We start from the raw sequence: 17,696 nt of genomic DNA, 5'->3' as shown, positions 1-17,696 counted from the left end.
GTTATAATGTTTAAAGCGTTAACATTGCTCCAAAGTGAGTTCCTTCATGGTCAGCAGAAATAACACTTCCTTTTTACACTTTTCTTTCGTTCTCCTGTCTCCAAACACAAAAAATGTAAATTCCTGAGCCTGGCATATGGAAATCACTGAAGATAAGTCGCAATGAGCTGTATTAAATATTTCCTTCGATTTATAGAGTCATAGAGATGTACAGCATGGAAACAGACCCTTTGGTCCAACCCGTCCATGCTGACCAGATATCCCAACCCAATCTAGTTCCACCTGCCAGCACCCGGCCCATATCCCTCCATAGACCCATCAAGATGTCTTTTAAATGTTGCAATTGTACCAGCCTCCACCACTTCCTCTGGCAGCTCATTCCATACCCGTACCACCCTCTGTGTGAAACGGTTGCCCCTTAGGTCTCTTTTATATCTTTCCCCTCTCACCCTAAACCTATGCCCTCTAGTTCTGGACTCCCCCACCCCAGGGAAAAGACTTTGCCTATTTACCCTATCCATGCCCCTCAGGGATGAGGGCTTCACTAGCTAGGCTAGTGTTTATTGTGCCTCCCTAATTATCTTGGAAAGGTGTTGGCGAGCTGCTGTCTTGAACTACTGCATTCCATTTGGTGTGGATTCATCCATACTCCTGTTAGGAAAGGCAGTCCAGGATTTTGCCCCAGTAACATGGAAGGAATTAACATGTAGCTTAGAAGAGAATTTTCAGGTTATGATACTCCCATGTCGGTCCTTTCAGTTAGTAGAGGTCACAGGTTTAGAAGGTCCTGGTGAAAGTGCCTTGCTGAATTGCTACAGTGAATCTCGTAGATGGTAGAAATTGCTAGCACTGTGCATCAGTGATGGAGTATTTTGCCATCTTTATTTTAAGACTATTGACTCTGTCTCATGAGCCAACGTGTGAGGAACACAGCTAGGACTTGAAATGATAAACTTAGCTTTCAAGCTCATATCCAAACATCCAGCAAGCAGACAACCCTGAGAACGGTAGAACTATTTTTCCAACAAAATGTGGCAGTTGAAGGTTGTCACATAATGCAAATTATGCATAATATAATTTCCAATTACCCTCAACAGTATAGTCTCCAAGGGTGATGAGTGGAGATATTACCCAATAATCTACATTCTTACCAGAGGTTGTGGTATCCCTCTCAGAAGCTGGTTTCATATTGTGGCTGCTGATTACTCCCATAAGGGGAAATGACCAGCAGGAGGATTCTCGCTGCTAGTGGCAAACAATTGTTTAAAAAAAAAAGATGGAATTGCTTGCAACTGATACACTGGCTTTGTGTTGCACCATACAGATAGATCTCTTTATTTGGAAGGTGAGCTGTGTGCACCACACTAGTGTAATTGTCTTTGGACAGGTTGAATATCACGTTAGACTAGCCTGGGAGATTGTGGATGTTATCTTTCTATTGGTAGTAATAGAAAGCAGCACTGCTGCTGGTTTGGCTGCTGAATTTCCTACCAGTTGCTCTACAATTCTTGCTCATTTGCAAGTTTTCTCATTTGCATATTCAGCCAATATCAAATGGGTAATTCATTAAGTGAATTGATTGACGGAGGGGGGGGGGGGGGTCTGCTGACTCATGGTCCAGTTTGAGCTTTCCCTATTTAGTGGAGGATTAAGGGATTAAAATGTTGTTGCCAGATCAAACCTGACTATATGCATTTACTGCAGGACCGCACTGCATATTCAGCTCTTCAGATCACTCATCAACCCTATCTTCTTGTTTCTGTTCCATCAGTCTCACGTTTTTTTAAATCGTTGGATTAGTCATTTCAGCAGAACTAATGTAATTTTTGTCTGTTTATCAGCTCAGAACAAAAGGCTGACATTTGACTGGCATTAACATATTTAATTGTTTCTAAACTGACATCATGGTCAGTGGGCCAAATTTAGAATTTGAGTAGAATAGCTAAACCTTGCTTGCACATCTAATTTTCACAGTAGCAGTATTTTTAAAAAATAATTTATGGGATGAGGGCCTTGCTGACTAGGCCAGCATGTATTGTCCATCTCTAATTGTTAAGAGTCAACTACGTTGTTGTGGTTTGGAGTCACATGTCAGCTAGACCAAGCAAGGATGGCAGTTTCCTTCCAGAAAAGGCATTACTGAATCAGATGGGTTTTTCCCTGACAATTGTTTCATGACCGTCATTAGACTCTTGATTCCAGATATTTATTGAACTCAAATTCCACCATCTGCTGTGGAGGGATTCTAACCTGGGTTCCCAGAACATTACTTGGGTCTCTGGATTAACAGTCCAGTGACAATTCCACAAGGCTAATTGCCTCCTTACTAGTGAAAGAGGTGAGGGAGTTTATCATGCAAATACCAAATATTTAAAAGTTGATGAATGTGATAACAAAATATAGGGGATCAAATGTTTATCTATAGGGAGAAATGACAAAAATATCAAAATAGTAATGCTGAAAATATACAAGTTATCACTTAGTGTCATAGAGTCACAGAGATTTACAGCACAGAAAGAAACCCTTCGGTCCAACTCATTCATGCTGACCAGATATCCTAAATAAGTCTAATCCCATTTGCCAGCATTTGCCCATATAACTCTAAACCCTTCCTATTGATATACGTATTCAGATGCCTTTTAAGTGCTGCAATTGTACCAGCCTCCACCACTTCCTTTGGCAGCTCATTCCATACACGCACCACCCTCCAAGTGAAAAAGTTGCCTCTTACATCTCTTTTAAATCTTTCCCCTCCCACATTAAACCTATGCGCTTTAATTTGGACTCCCTTACCCCAGGGAAAAGACCTTGTCCATTTACCTTATCCATGCCCCTCATGATTTTATAAACCTCGATAAGGTCATCCCTCAGCCTCCAATACTCCGGGGAAAGTAGCTCTGTCTACTCATCCTTTCCCTCCAGCTCAAACCCTCCAACCCTGGCAACAACCTTGTAAATCTTCTCTGAACCCTTTCAAGTTGCACAACATTGTTCCTATCGCAGGGAGACCAGAATTGGATGCAGTATTCCAACAGTGGGCCTAACCAATGTCCTGTACAGCTGCACCAATGTCCTGTACCTCCCAACTCCTGTACTCATTACACTGACCAATAAAGGAAAGCATAACAAACACTGCCTTCACTATCCTATTTACCTGTGATTCCACTTTCAAGGAACTATGAACCTGCACTCCAAGGTCTCTTTTTTCAGCAACAGTCCCCTGGACATTACCATTAAGTGTATAAGTCCTGCTCTGATTTCCTTTTCCAAAATGCAGCATCTTGCTTTTATCTAAATTAAACTCCATCTGCCACTCCTTGGCCGACTGGTCTATCTGATCAAGGACTCATTGTACTCTGAAATAACCTTCTTCACTATCCACTACACCCCCCGATTATGGTGTCATCTGCAAACTTTCTAACCATATGGCCTATCTTCACATCCAAATCATTCATATAAATGATGAAAAGCTGTGGACCCAGCACTGATCCTTGCAGCACTCCACTGGTCACAGACCTCCAGTCTGAAAAACAACCCTCCACCACCACACTCTGTCTTCTACCTTCGAGCCAGTTCTGTATCCAAATGGCTAGTTCTGCCTCTATTCTGTGTGATTTAACCTTGCTAACCAGTCTCCCATGGGGAACCTTGTCGAACGCCTTATTGAAGTACACATTGGATCAACTCCACTGCTCTCCCCTCACAATCCTCTTTGTTACTTCTTTAAAAAACTCAATCAAGTTCATGAGACATGATTTCCCATGCACAAAGTCATGTTAAGTATCCATAATCAGTCCTTGCCTTTCCAAATACATGTAAATTCCCTCCAACAACTTGCTCACCACCGAGGTCAGGCTCACTGGTCTACAGTTCCCTCGTGTTTCCTTACCACTTTCTTAAATAATAGCACCATGTTCGCCAACCTCCAGTCTTCTGGTACCTCACCTCTGGCTATTGGTGATACAAATATTTCAGCAAGGGGCCCAGCAATCACTTCTCTAGCTTCTAACAGAATTCTAGGGTAGACCTGATCAGATCCCTGGGATTTATCCACCTTTATGCATTTTAAGATGTTCATCACCTCCACCTCTGTAATATGGACATTTTTCAAGATGTCACCATTTATTTCCCCAACTTCTATCTCCCATGTCCTTCTCCACAGTAAACACCTTCCCCACTCTTCTGCGGTTCATATATAGGTGGCCTTGCTGGTCCTTAAGGGGCCCTATTCTCACCCTAGTTACCTTTTCATCCTTTGGATTCTCCTTAACCCTATTTTCCAAAGCTATCTCATGTCCCCCTTTTGCCCTTATGATTTCCTTATGTATACTTCTACTGCCTTTATACTCTTCTAGGTATTCACTCCATCTCTACTGTCTTTCCCTGATATATGCTTCCTTCTTATTAGTGACCAAAATCTCAATTTCTCATCCAGGATTCCCTACACCTACTAGCCTTGCCCTTCACATCAACAGGAACACACTGTCTCTGGACTCTTGTTAACTCATGCTTGAAGGCTTCCCATTTTCCAGCAAACATCTGCCTCCAATCAGCATTTGAAAGTTCTTGCCTAGTACTGTCAAAATTGGCCTTCATCCAATTTAGAACTTCAATTTTTAGATCTAGTCTATCCTTTTCCATCACTATCTTGAAACTAATAGAATTATGGTCGCGAGCCCCAAAGTACTCCCGCACTGACACCTCAGTTATCTGCCCTGCCTTATTTCCCAAGAGTAGGTCTTCTCTAGTAGGTACATCCACATACTGAATCAGAAAATTACTTCACAAATTCCTCTCCATCCAAGCCCTTAATACTATGGCAATCTCAGACTATTTTTGGAATGTTAAGTTCCCCTACCATAACCACCCTATTATTCTTAGAGAGAACTAAGATCTCTCAATTTGTTTCTCAATTTCACGCTAACTGTTGGGGAATCTACAGAACTGTCCCTTTCTTATTTCTCAGTACCACCCAAATAACTTCCTTAGATGTATTCCCAGGAATATTTTCCCTGAATACAGTCATAATGTTATCCCTAATCAAAAACGCCATTCCCCCTCCTCTCTTGCCTCCCTTTCTGTCCTTCCTGTAGCATTTGTATCCTGGAACATTAAGCTGCCAGTCCTGCCCATCCCTGAGCCATGTTTCAGTAATTGCTATGATACCCCAGTCCCATGTTCCTAACCATGCCATGAGTTCATCTGCCTTCCCTTTTAGGCCTCTTGCATTGAAATAAATGCAGTTTAATTTATCATCCTCTGCTTTGTTCCTGTGTGCCCTGACTGTTTCACTTACTGTTTTTCCCAGCTGGACCAGACTCAGACTGATCTCATTCCTCACTATCTCCCTCGGTCCTACCACCTTCCCCTTCCTAGTTTGCATCGTCCTGAGCAGCTCTAGCAAATCTCACCTCCAGAACATTAGTCCCCTTCCATTTCAGGTGCAATCTGTCCTTCCTGTACAGGTCACTTATTCTCAAGAAGAGATTCCAATGATCCAAAAATGTGATTCGTTCTCTCCTACACCAGCTCTTCATCCATACATTCATCTGCTCTGTCTTCCTAATCCTACTCTCACTAGCTCGTGGCATAGGGAGTAATCCAGATATTACCACCCTTGAGGACTTACATTTTAGCTTCCTGCCTAACTTCCTATATTCCCTGCTCAGAATCTCATCCTTTTCACTTCCTATGCCGTTAGCTCCAATGTGTACACTGACCTCCTGCTGGTACATGGATTTCAGTGAGGCATTTCTTAAGGTTCCCCATGGTAGGCTGATGGAGAATGTGCAGTCGCATGGGGTCCAGGGTGTACTAGCTAGATGGATAGAAAACTGGCTGGGCAACAGGAGTCAAAGCGTAATAGTGGAAGAGAGGTTCTCAAAATGGAGAACTGTGACCAGTGATATTCCACAGGGATCCGTGCTGAGACTACTATTGCTTGTGATGTACATAAAAGATTTGGACGAAGGTATAGGTGGTGTGATTAGCAAGTTTGCAGATGACACTAAGTTTGGTGGAGTAGCAGATAGTGAAGGGGACTGTTGGACAATACAGCAGAATATAGACAGATTGGAGAGTTGGGCAGAGAAATGGCAGATGGAGTTCAATCCGGGCAAATGCAATGTGATACATTTTGGAAGATCCAATTCAAGACCGAACTATACAGGAAATGGAAAAGTCCTGAGGAAAAATAAAGAGAAATCTGGGTGTTATACCCTGAAGGTGGCAATGCACCCCAGGTCAAGAAGGCAGACGGTGTGCTTTCCTTCATCAGTTGGGGTATTGAGTACAAGAGTTGACAGGTCATTTTACAGTTGTAGAAGACTTTGGTTCGGCCACATTTGGAATACTGCATACAGTTCTGTCACTACATTACCAAAAGGATGTGGATGCTTTGGAGAGGGGGCAGAGGAGGTTCACTCGGATGTTGCTGGGTATGGACGGTGCTAGTTCTGAAGAAATGTTGAGTAGGTTAGGATTATTTTCATTAGAAAGACAGAGGTTGAGGGTAGACCTGATTTAGGTCTATAAAATCATGAGGGGTACAGATAGGGTAGATAGCAAGAAGCTTTTTACAAGAGTGGGAGACTCAATTACTAGGGGTCACAAGTTCAAAATGAGAGGGGAAAACTTTAGGGATAAATGTATGGAAAGTTCTTTATGCAGAGGTTGGTGGGTGCCTGGAATGCGTTGCCAGCGGAGGTGGTAGAGGTGCGCACGTTGGCATCATTTAAGATGATTCTACACAGATGCAAGAATGGGCAGGGAGCAAAGGGATACAGACCCTTAGAAAATAGACAGCAGCTTTTGATAAAGGATATGGATCGGCGCAGGCTTGGAGGGGCGAAGGGCCTGTTTCTGTGCTGTAATTTTCTTTGTTCTTTATCTCTCCCCTTTGAGAATATACTGCACCTTCTCTGAGATACCTTTGATCCTGGATCCAGGGAAGTGACACACCATTCTGAAGTCTTGCCGTCAGCTGCAAAATAGTCCATTTGCATTTCAAACTAGACAGTCCCCTGTCATAGTTGATAGCTTGGAATCTAGTATACCCCTTATTACATTAGAGCCAGTCTTGGTACCAGAAACCTGGCTGTTTGTGCTATACTCCCCTGCGAGTTCATCACACCCTACATTTTTCAAAACAGTATACTTGTTTGAGATGGGGTTAGCCATAGGTGACTCCCGCACTGCCTGCCTCCCTCTCCTACCTTTCCTGAAGGTAACCCATCTACCTGACTGTATCTGTGGTTTATCTCCCTCCCTCCCTGCAACTGCCATCCATCACATCCCCTAGCTCCTGTAAATTCCTCATTATCTCTAACTGCTGCTCCAATCGATCCATGCAATCCGATAGTATTCGCAACCAAAGACATTTCCTGCAGACATAATCATTGGTAAAGTGGAAACTCTCCCTAATTTCCCACATCCGACAGGAAAAGCACATCATTCTCCTAAAGGCCATCTTTGCACCTTAACAGTTTACAGATCCGGAAAATAGTACCTATGTTTTTATATTTTTGAAGTTTACTCAAAAGACTGATCTCAATAACAACATACCACTATGTTACATTTTAAAAAGCCACGTAGCTGCTCCTCTGCTGTGAGCTTCCACACACAAGTTTCTCCATAGTCAGTGATGTTTATTTTCTTTAAACGAACTCCTATGTGCAGAGATACTTGAACCCAGACAGCAGAGTGAGCAGTTGTGCAGGTTACTGCTGGGTCAGAACCTGGGTGTAGGTTGCTTTCTCCTTATGAATCACTAACCATGTGGTCACTGTCTTTGTCCCTCTCATCCTCCTTTTTAAAGTGCCTTTGTTTTGATCTATTTTTTCCCCAAAGTTCCAAAACAGTGCAACAGATAAAACGGTAATTATTGCTCCTAGAATTCAAGGCAATCAGCTCCAACACTGAAAATGCCTCAACAAAGGAGCGATTCTTACAGCCACAATCTTTTCCCCATCCTCCATCTTGAGAGTAGAGTGTGAATTTTGGAATAGAAAGTGAATCTTGTTTGGCTTGCTTCATGAGTGTAAAGTGGCAAAACAAGGGTCAATTTCAGGGACTAATAACCCATGATATGCCCTGAAACATGAATTCATCTTGATATTTGTACAAGCCATACTTCAGACATCCATGATGCACATCTGAAACTGATGTTAGACCCTTATGTATTTAAATGAGGAGGCTATCACCTAATTTAGGCCCCCTTTTGAAAATGAGCTAACAATGAACAGAGCAAGAGATTAACCTGCTTGGCTCGAGATTCTCCAGCAGTCTCTGCAGCAGAAGTTGTGACCACACCACTAAAAGCAGTGTATTGAAAAACTATGTTTCTGGAGATCCCATTGCAGCAAGACGGTTCCTTTCCATTCCTGAGACTGTGGCATTCCCAGTTTCCTAATTCTCTCTGGGTCTTACCTTTGAGAAGCTGTCGATATTCATCATAAAATGGGTGAACTGTCTGTGAATCTGCAATGAAAAACTGGAGTTGCCCCAGGTAATATTATTGAGAAGTGAGGCTCAATCTTTGATTAGTTTCAAGCCTCTTAGTTGATCCAATAAATAGCACTCACTGAAAATAAGACTGAAAGGAATGTCTGCACTATTAAGTTGTAGCTGAACAATGTGTTGCTGGTAAAGTGCAGCAGGTCAGGCAGCATCCAAGGATCAGGAGAATCGACATTTCGGGCGTAAGTCCTTCTTCAGGAGCCCTGAACAAGGGCTTATGACCGAAACATTGATTCTCCTGCTCCTTGGATGCTGCCTGACCTGCTGTGCTTTTCCAGCAACACATTTTTCAGCGCTGATCTCCAGCATCTGCAGTCCTCACTTTCTCCACTATTAAGTTGTAGTTTCCTTTATTTGGAAAAATGTCAATGGTGTGAACAGTGGAAGGCTTTGGTATTGAGGAAAGGCGAGAGAAAGTGGAGCTCTTTTCAGGGATTTGGGTTGAAAAGGTTACAAGCAGAGGATTTTGTTCAGATAAATCCAGAAAAATCAATTTCCATGGCTCAGAGCTTAAGTTGAAAACAATCACTAGAAGAGAGAGAGGAGAGTGGTTAGGAAGTGTTCTTTTGTGCAGGGGGTTTCTAGAATATTAGAATGGTGTACCAAAAGAGGAGCCAGAATCCAGAATAAAGGGAAATTCTACACTCTATGGAGAAGGTAATGGGCTCTTGTTGTACAACTCCTAACAGAACACAACGGTGAAATGCTCTTGTTGTAAACTAAAATTCAATGAAATTATGATCCATCGTGCAAATTTCAGTCATTGTGATGTTCGCTGTATTAAAAATGTGTGTACAAAACTGTCACAACCTAATTGTAATCTCATCATTCTCATCTCCCACAATTCTTCCCTTCCCAGGAGAAGAAGGCTGCTTGGCTTATGAGCAGTTGGACAAAGTCCCTCAGGATATGGTGCAACTTGCAGGAAGACGAGGAAATGCAGTCAGCACTGCCTTTTAAAAGGGAACGCTGCACCACACTTCAGTATTACAACCTGCCCATGTGGATGGAAGTTGCACAAACTCTGCATTGAGGGTGAAAGATGCTAGTGGCAATGTCCAGGAGAACCAGAACTGCTCACTCTGAATCAAACACCTTTCACTTGGCAGTTTGCCTTCCCCAACAATAGTCATCATCCAAAGAGGAAACAAATGAATCAATGAGTTATTTCATTCAAACATTTTACCAAAGTTGTTCAAACTCCACGGAAATCACTTTATTTTGTGTTAATTTATTTAGAATTAAGTGAAATGTTTTAACTACTGAATTTCCCATTTCTTATCGTTTTTTTGAGATCACACTGGCATTACATTTTTTTTAATTTGCACATTTTTGACTTGAGTTATCAGGGTACGCCATGTATATAGTGCAGCTCTGGTTAATATATTCTTACTTTCTTTTAGCTTTCTGCTGTCCCATGGCCATGTTTTGGCCAAATGGGTGAAACAAAAGCCAAAAAGATACTGGGTCTGTAAGAAAGGTGAGTGCAGTGCAATTGGGAGTGGCCCTTTAAAGTTTGCATCCATGTCAGATGCAATGTTTCAGCCACTAGGATTTAGAAGCAAAAAAAATTCTACAGACGATGACAATCATCACCTGAATAATGCAGTACCTATAGATCTTGTATGTGTTTCATGCTTAAAATACTCTTCCTACAAAGCACGATCTCTCCTCCAAATATGTTGTACATGAAGCTGAAAGGTTGGTCTCAATATATGCCAGAGATGATAGATTTAAGAGTGTGAGACTGTGGTACTAATTTATAAAATATTCAGATCTGGGTTTACCTGCAGAATGTCAGAACAAACAAAGACTGAGAGTTACATCACCTACAAATGAATAGGTGCAGTTATTAAAGAGGCATATCTCTGGCTCAGATACTATGTTGTAACTAGTCTGTTTGAAATTTCAATTTCCTTGCCTTGTCTTTCGGAGGAAAAAAACATCAAGTTCTTTGTTTATCTAGGTGGCATTTTTAAAATAAAATTTCAAGTATGCATTTTGTCCTTCTTACAACATCTTCATTGCTGAGGGAAAAAGTCACGGAGCTGTTCACAGAAATTTTCAAGGCCTCTGAGTACAGAGTTTATCCTGGTGGCCTGGAGGATTGCAAATGTAACACCATTGTTTCAGAAAGAGGAAATGATAACTTTGGAAACTACAGATCTGTCATTTTGACATCAAGAGTGGGAAAACTGATGAAGGCCATAATATGGGATATTTTGAATATTCACTTAAGAGAAAGATAATACTAAACCATCAACATGGCTTTGTCAAGGGCATGTTTGTTGGCAAATTAAAAATATTTGGGATCGATGGGTCCTTCCTTGGCAGCATGGATTAGAAGTTAGCTAAAAGATAGGAAATAGAAGGTAGGTATAGATGGGCTTTTTTCAGTTTGAAGATGAGTTGAAAATGGTGTTCCCCAGGGATTGGTGTTGGGACCTTTGCTGTTTCTTATTTATATAAATGATTTGGAGATGGGCATAGAGGGCAAAATCTGTACATCTGCAAATGATATTAAGCGAGGGTGAGTAGTGAGTTGTGAGGATGATGCTGAACAGCAGGGCATTGGCAAGTTGGCAAAATGGGCAGTCACCTGGCAGATGAATTTCAACGCAGAGAAATGTGCAGTAAGGCATTTTGGTGGAAGAAATATGGAGAGATAATACAGGCCTCAATGGTACAACTATGAGTGGCGTACAGGAGCAGAGGGATCGTGGGGTTAATGTACATGATTATCTGAAAGCAGCCTGGCAAGTTGAAATAGTTGTTTAGAAGGCTTCTAGAATCCTTTGTTTTATAAGTAGATACATTGAGTATAAGAGCAAGGAAGTCTTGCAACACCTCTGCAAATCATTGGTCAACCACATTTAAAGTATTGTGGTCAGTTCTAGCCATTTTATTTAAGGAACAATCTTGAGGGGAGTTTAAAGAAGATTTACTAAAATGATGCCAGGAATGAAAGGTTTTAGATACAAGTAGAGATTGGAGAAACTAGGCTATTCTGCTTGGAGCAGGGAAAGTTAAGAGGTGACCTTATTGAGGTGTTCAAAATTATGAACAATTTTGACAGGATAAAGAAAGACATTCTGTTTCCACCAGTTGTGTGTCAGTAACTCGGAGTCACAATTTCAAGATTGTTAGCATGAGAGCTGAGAATGTGATGAGGAGAAACCTCTTTATTGACAGAGTTGTTAGGATTTGGAATGCACTGCCTGAGGGAATGGTGGAGGTGAATTGCACATGGATACGTATTTGAAAGTGATGAATTTAGAGGGCTACAGAGATAGGACTGAAGAATGGGACTAGCTGAGCAGCTGGTTTTGAGTTTGGTACAGTCATGGTTTGGTACAGGTTTGAATGGCCTCCGTCTGTACTGTAAAATTCTGTGATTCACATCAAAATGAAAATTAAACATTTATTTCTGTGTGCTGCTGATCTGAGGTTAAAAATGATAAAGTTAAACAAATGAACTTTGATTTGTTAATAATTTATTGTGGGAAACATCCTTTCTGTCACAGCGAGCAAGTGCAATCTTTAAATAGGTGAAGCACACCAAGCCTGCTAGAAAGAGCTTCTTTTTTACAAACTGCTTTCAGTTTATATTTGTTGGATGCTATGAAGTACTAAAGAATCATGTTCGTTAGGTTAATCTTCAAAAATGTGTCTTTCAACTGCCCTTCATTCTGGTGACCTGATACTTATCAAATGGGCTTTTAACACTGGGATGTACACTGCCACTTTGGTGTGCTGTGATTTGTATCCAGCTTTTGTTTACCCCATGCAGTTGAAATCCTATTGAGTCTAACTATCCCTGTCAGGTTGTGATGCAGGCTACAACTGAATTATTCACCACCGTTGTTCAGGGACTGCTTCGGTCAATCCATACTGACAATGAACAAGAGTAGGCCACTTGGCTCTTAAAATCTGTTCTACCATTCAATAAAATCACAGCTGAACTGGTTTTAGCGTCAACTCTACGTTGCTGCAAGCCTCTGATTATCTTTCATCCCCTCGGTATCAAAGTTTCACCTGCACTTCCACAAATGCCATTTATTGTACCCGTTGCTCCCGATGTGGTCTCCTCTACATTGGGGAGACTAGACGCTTTCTCGCAGAGCTCTTTAGGCAACATCTCTGGGACACTCACACCAATCAGCCCTACCGCCCTGTGACCCAAAATTTCAACTCCCGCTCCCACTCTGCCGAGGACATACAGGTCCTGGGCTTCCTCCATCGCCACTCCCTCACCACCAGACGCCTGGAGGAAGAACGCCTCATCTTCCGCCTCAAAACACTTCAACCCCAGGGCATCAATGTGGACTTCACCAGTTTCCTCATTCCCCTTCCCCCACCTTATCCCAGTTCTAACCTGCTAGCTCAGCACCATCCTCATGACCTGTCCTACCTGCCAATCTTCCTTCCCACCTATCCGCTGCACCCTCCTCTCCGACCTATCACCTTTACCCCTTCCTCCATCCACCTATTGCACCAGCCCCCTCCCATTTATCACTCCACCCTGGAGGCTCCCAGCCTCATTCCTGATGAAGGGCCCCTGCCCGAAACGTTGATTTTCCTGCTCCTCGGATGCTGCCTGACCTGCTGTGTTTTTCCAGCACAACTCTAATCTTGACAAGAATCTATTTCACTCTGCCTTAAAAATATTTAAAAATCCTGAATCCAGTGCCTTTTGAGGCATGGAATTCCAAAGACTGTCAACCCTCTGAGAGTGAGAAAAAAGTTTCCTCATCTCTGTCTTAAATGGTCAGTCCTTGTGTTTAAACTCTGACCTCGGTTTCTGGAGATGTGAGTATCCAGTGAGAGTAGCAACAGGCTCAAAGTTGGCAATAATCCAATCCTTTTCTGGAGACATGACGCTGAATGGTTATATTCATGCTGGGAATCATGGCTACTTCCCAACATTCAGTTTCCAACTTCAAAACAGCAGCTCACTCACCTGATATTTTGGTCTCTTGGTGATGAGTGTGGGCTGAAATTGAGGCTCTTGCCTCACGTGGCTGGCATGGGGCAGCATGGAGACTTGGGTGAATGGTAAGGCCAGGTGGGAGATGGCTTGCTTCCATGTATCAGGTCATAAACCCTGTTTAATTCACAGTCATTAAACCTCGAGCTCTCACATCATACCACTTCCATATCCCATGCTCCATTTTACCTTCCATACTTCTTTATTTCCCCATTACACCCACTCCATAGCCTCATATCTCATCCTACACAGCACACAGGTTCCATTACCGTACATACTTGAGAAATAGTTGAATTTTTAAAGGTTAACTTTATGTGGTCAACTATTACATGGAGGCTGAAATTCATGCCCGTCAAAATTCATACCATGGCATTAGCAGAAGCCCAATTGATCTGTAAACAAATAAACAGAAAACATAAAGAATTATGGTAAATTCTAAAAACCCGGAGGGGAACACAACAGCCAGTGGACTGGAAGACTGGTAGCAGAGCAGAACAGCTAGCGGACTGAAAAACTAGAACGGGACATGACGGTTGGCATACTGACTCATAAATGTTGATCTGTTATCTGTGAAGAAGTAGGGTTGACTTTTACATGAGATATATGGAAAATTCCAGGTAATCTGGCCAAAAATCAGTGGTCAGCCTTTACATGAGATCGACTATTACTCAAGTATATACGGTAGATACAAGGGGATGTGGTGGCATTGCAGCATTGTCACTGTATTACACATCCAGGTCATACTTTGGAGACTTGGATTTCAATCTGAGCATGGCAATTCAATTAAAAAAAAAATCCGAATTTACCATGAACCTATTGTCAATTCTCATAAAAACTCATCTGCTTCACGGTAAGACCCTTAACACTTAAAAGTAGAAGTAGGCCATTCAGCCCATCGAGTCTCCTCCTCCAATCAGTGAGGTAATGGCTACTAATCCTTAACCAGCTTGCACTGCTTTTCCCACATAACCTTGATTCCCTTAGAGATGAAAATCTGTTTGTCTCAGATTGAATATATTTAACAATCCAGCCTTGACAACCTTCTGTGATAAAGAATTCCACAGACCCGTCACCTTCAGAGGGAAGAAATTCCTCCTCATCTCTACCTAAAATGAGTGCTCCTTTATTCTGAAATTATGTCCTCTAGTCCTAGACTCTCCCACAAAGGGAAACAATTTTTCTGTGCATCTACCAGCTAGATGTCTTAAGAAGCTTCAATTTTTCCAACTCTAATGAGTATAGGTCCAACCTACTCAACCCATCCTAAGACAGTCCCTCCATACCTGGTGGAGAAAGTGAGGTCTGCAGATGCTGGAGATCAGAGATGGAAATGTGTTGCTGGAAAAGCGCAGCAGGTCAGGCAGCATCTAGGGAACAGGAGAATCGACGTTTCGGGCATTAGCCCTTCTTCAGGAATGAGGAAAGTTTGTCCAGCAGGCTAAGATAAAAGATAGGGAGGAGGGACTTGGGGGAGGGGCGTCGGAAATGTGATAGGTGGAAAGAGGTCAAGGTGAGGGTGATAGGTCAGACTGGGGTGGGGGCGGAGAGGTCGGGAAGAAGATTGCAGGTTAGGAAGGCGGTGCTGAATTTGATGGATTTGACTGAGACAGGCTGGGGGGAGGGGAAATGAGGAAACTGGTGAAATCCGAGTTCATCCCTTGTGGTTGGAGGGTTCCTAGCCGGAAGATGAGGCGTTCTTCCTCCAACCGTCGTTTGCTGTGGTCTGATGATGGAGGAGTCCAAAGACCTGCATATCCTTGGTGGAGTGGGAGGGGGAATTGAAATGTTGAGCTACAGGGTGGTTGGGTTGGTTGGTCCGGGTGTCCCAGAGGTGTTCTCTGAAACGCTCCGCAAGTAGGCGGCCTGTCTCAGCCCAGTGAACTTTCCCTGTACTGTCTCCAATGCCAGTATATCATTCCTTAGATAAGGAGCCCAAAGCTGTTCATAGTATTCTAACTGGGGTGCTAGTGCCTTGTATCATTTCAGTACACCTCACTATTTTTACATTTTATTCAGTTTGAAATAAAGGCCAACATTATATGTGCCTTCCCTCTTATCTGCTGAACTTGTATGTTAGCTTTTTGTGGGGTCTTCCAAATCCCTCTGTGCTGTAGACTTCAAACAGACCTAGTAATTCAAGACTGGTCATCTATGAAACATTGTGGTCCAACAGCAGCAGCAGAAATGTATTCAAATATGACCTACAACCTCATGGCCCAGCATATCCTCCTTCCTAATAACACTGTCAAGCTGGGGGATCAACCCTAGTTCAATGAAGAGGCAAAAAAAACTCTGATCATATGCTCCACCCTCTTGAGATGTCAGTGACCAGGCAAAATGTGCTACAACACCTTAATGATATCTCCATAGAAATTCTCATGAAGATTGTCCAGGAGACAATCATAGAATAGAATTATTCAATCCCTGTAGTGTGGAATCATTTGGCCCATTGAGTCCACACCAACCCGTCCGAAGAGCATCCCACTCAGATCCAAGCCCTTCTACCCTATTCCTGTAACCCTGCATTTCGCATGGCCAATCCACCTAACCTGCACATCTTTAGACTGTGTGAGGAGACTGGAGCACCTGAATGAGCCCCACGCAAACACAGGGCGAATGTGCAAACTCCACACAGACAGTTGTGCAAGGATGGAATCAAACCTGGGTCCCTGGTGCTGTGAGGCAGCAGCGCTAACCACTGAGCCACTGTACTGCCCAGAAGGGAAGTTCTTTTTGCAGCTAGACTGATGAAGGCAACCCTGACAAGAGGTCCATCTGCAGCTCAAGAGAACTTGACTTCAGTGCTGCAACAGGATGGTCTGCTGTGTTCTCGCAGGTTATGTGCCACTGTTTACACAATGTTTCATGCTCCTATGGGTGTGAGTTAACATTGTAAAGTCACCACTGCAAAAGATTGTCCGCACAGGAGGTTGGATGACAAGGATCTCCATCAGTTACTTCAAAGGCAATGAATGTCTGTCACTCCATTGCAGCTTGAAATGTAGCAGAACTGCTACCAAACCAGTGCAGCCTCTCACACATCTGCCAGTGTTCACACTTAAAGGAGCTACAACACTCAGCAACTTACACACCATCAAGTCTCTGACCTTTTAACACAACTCGGAGAATATTACATCAGATAGTTTCTCACCAAAGGTTGGCATCGAACAAGGAGAGAACCACTAAAGATGTCTTTTTGATTTGAGCCCTCTTTTGAGTTCTGCCACCACATTCCCCTCCACCCACCTTTTGCCTGCCTTGTTTCAGCTTTTTGACATCAGCCAGTGTGTCCGACACTCATGAGGAGGCTTGTTGTTGTTAAATGTTTTCAATGTGAGGGATGAATTCTGACCAGGCCAGCAAGCCAGCCTGTATGTGCGATTTCTCATGAGCTGATCGATATGGAGGAGTTTCATCCCTGACACGAAGCATTTAGCGTCATAGTCATACTGTATGGAAATAGGCCCTTCAGCCCAAATCATCCATGCTGACCAGGTTTCCTGTATTGCACTAGCCCCACTATCTTCTGAACCATTCCTATCAATGTAACATATCCATCTCTACCACTTCCTCTGGCATTTGTTCCATATATACACTGTCCCTTGCATGAAAAAGTTGCCCCTCAGGACCCTTTTCAAGCTTTCCCCTTACACCTTAAACTTATGTCCTCTAATTTGAACTCCCCTCCCCTCAGGGAAAGACCTTAGTTATTTACAAAGTTGAAAATCACACAAAACCAGGTTATAGTCCAACAGTCAACAACCTGATGAAGGAGCGTTGCTCCGAAAGCTAGTGTGCTTCCAATTAAACCTGTTGGACTATAACCTGGTGTTGTGTGATTTTCAACTTTGTACACCCCAGTCCAACACCGGCATCTCCAAATCTTGATTATTTACCTTATCTATGCCGCTCATGAATTTATAAACCTCTTTAAGGTCACCCCTCAGCCTCCTCTGCTGCAGGGAAAATAGTCCCAGCCTATCCAGCCTCTTCTTACAACTCAAACCTTCTAGTACTGGTAACATCCTCATAAATCCTCTTTCCATCCTTTCGAGTTCAATAACATCCTCAAAGTCTGTGAGAAGATTTGTAGCTTGGGTGCTCGTTGTTGTGGTTCTGTTCGCCGAGCTGGGAATTTGTGTTGCAGCTGTTTCATCCCCTGTCTAGGTGACATCCTCAGTGCTTGGGACCC

The 17,696-nt window shown here is 42.9% G+C and overlaps 1 protein-coding gene across 6 annotated transcripts in view; it reads left to right on the top strand.

Annotated features, from left to right (window-relative positions):
* ripor2 (RHO family interacting cell polarization regulator 2) overlaps window positions 1-10,516 on the top strand; it is a 253,820-nt gene extending 243,304 nt beyond the window's left edge. For all 6 annotated transcript variants that reach the window (XM_043719080.1, XM_043719084.1, XM_043719081.1 and 3 more), the window contains one exon: window positions 9,377-10,516. In XM_043719080.1, the coding sequence (XP_043575015.1) occupies window positions 9,377-9,477 (101 nt within the window). In that variant the 3' untranslated portion in view covers window positions 9,478-10,516. The remainder of the gene's footprint in view (window positions 1-9,376) is intronic.
* The last annotated feature ends 7,180 nt before the right edge of the window (window positions 10,517-17,696 follow it).

Source organism: Chiloscyllium plagiosum, chromosome 29 (assembly GCF_004010195.1).
Source record: "Chiloscyllium plagiosum isolate BGI_BamShark_2017 chromosome 29, ASM401019v2, whole genome shotgun sequence".
Lineage (NCBI taxonomy): Eukaryota > Metazoa > Chordata > Chondrichthyes > Orectolobiformes > Hemiscylliidae > Chiloscyllium > Chiloscyllium plagiosum.
Note: the sequence above shows the minus strand (reverse complement) of the source record. Positions and strands in the feature narration are given on the sequence as shown.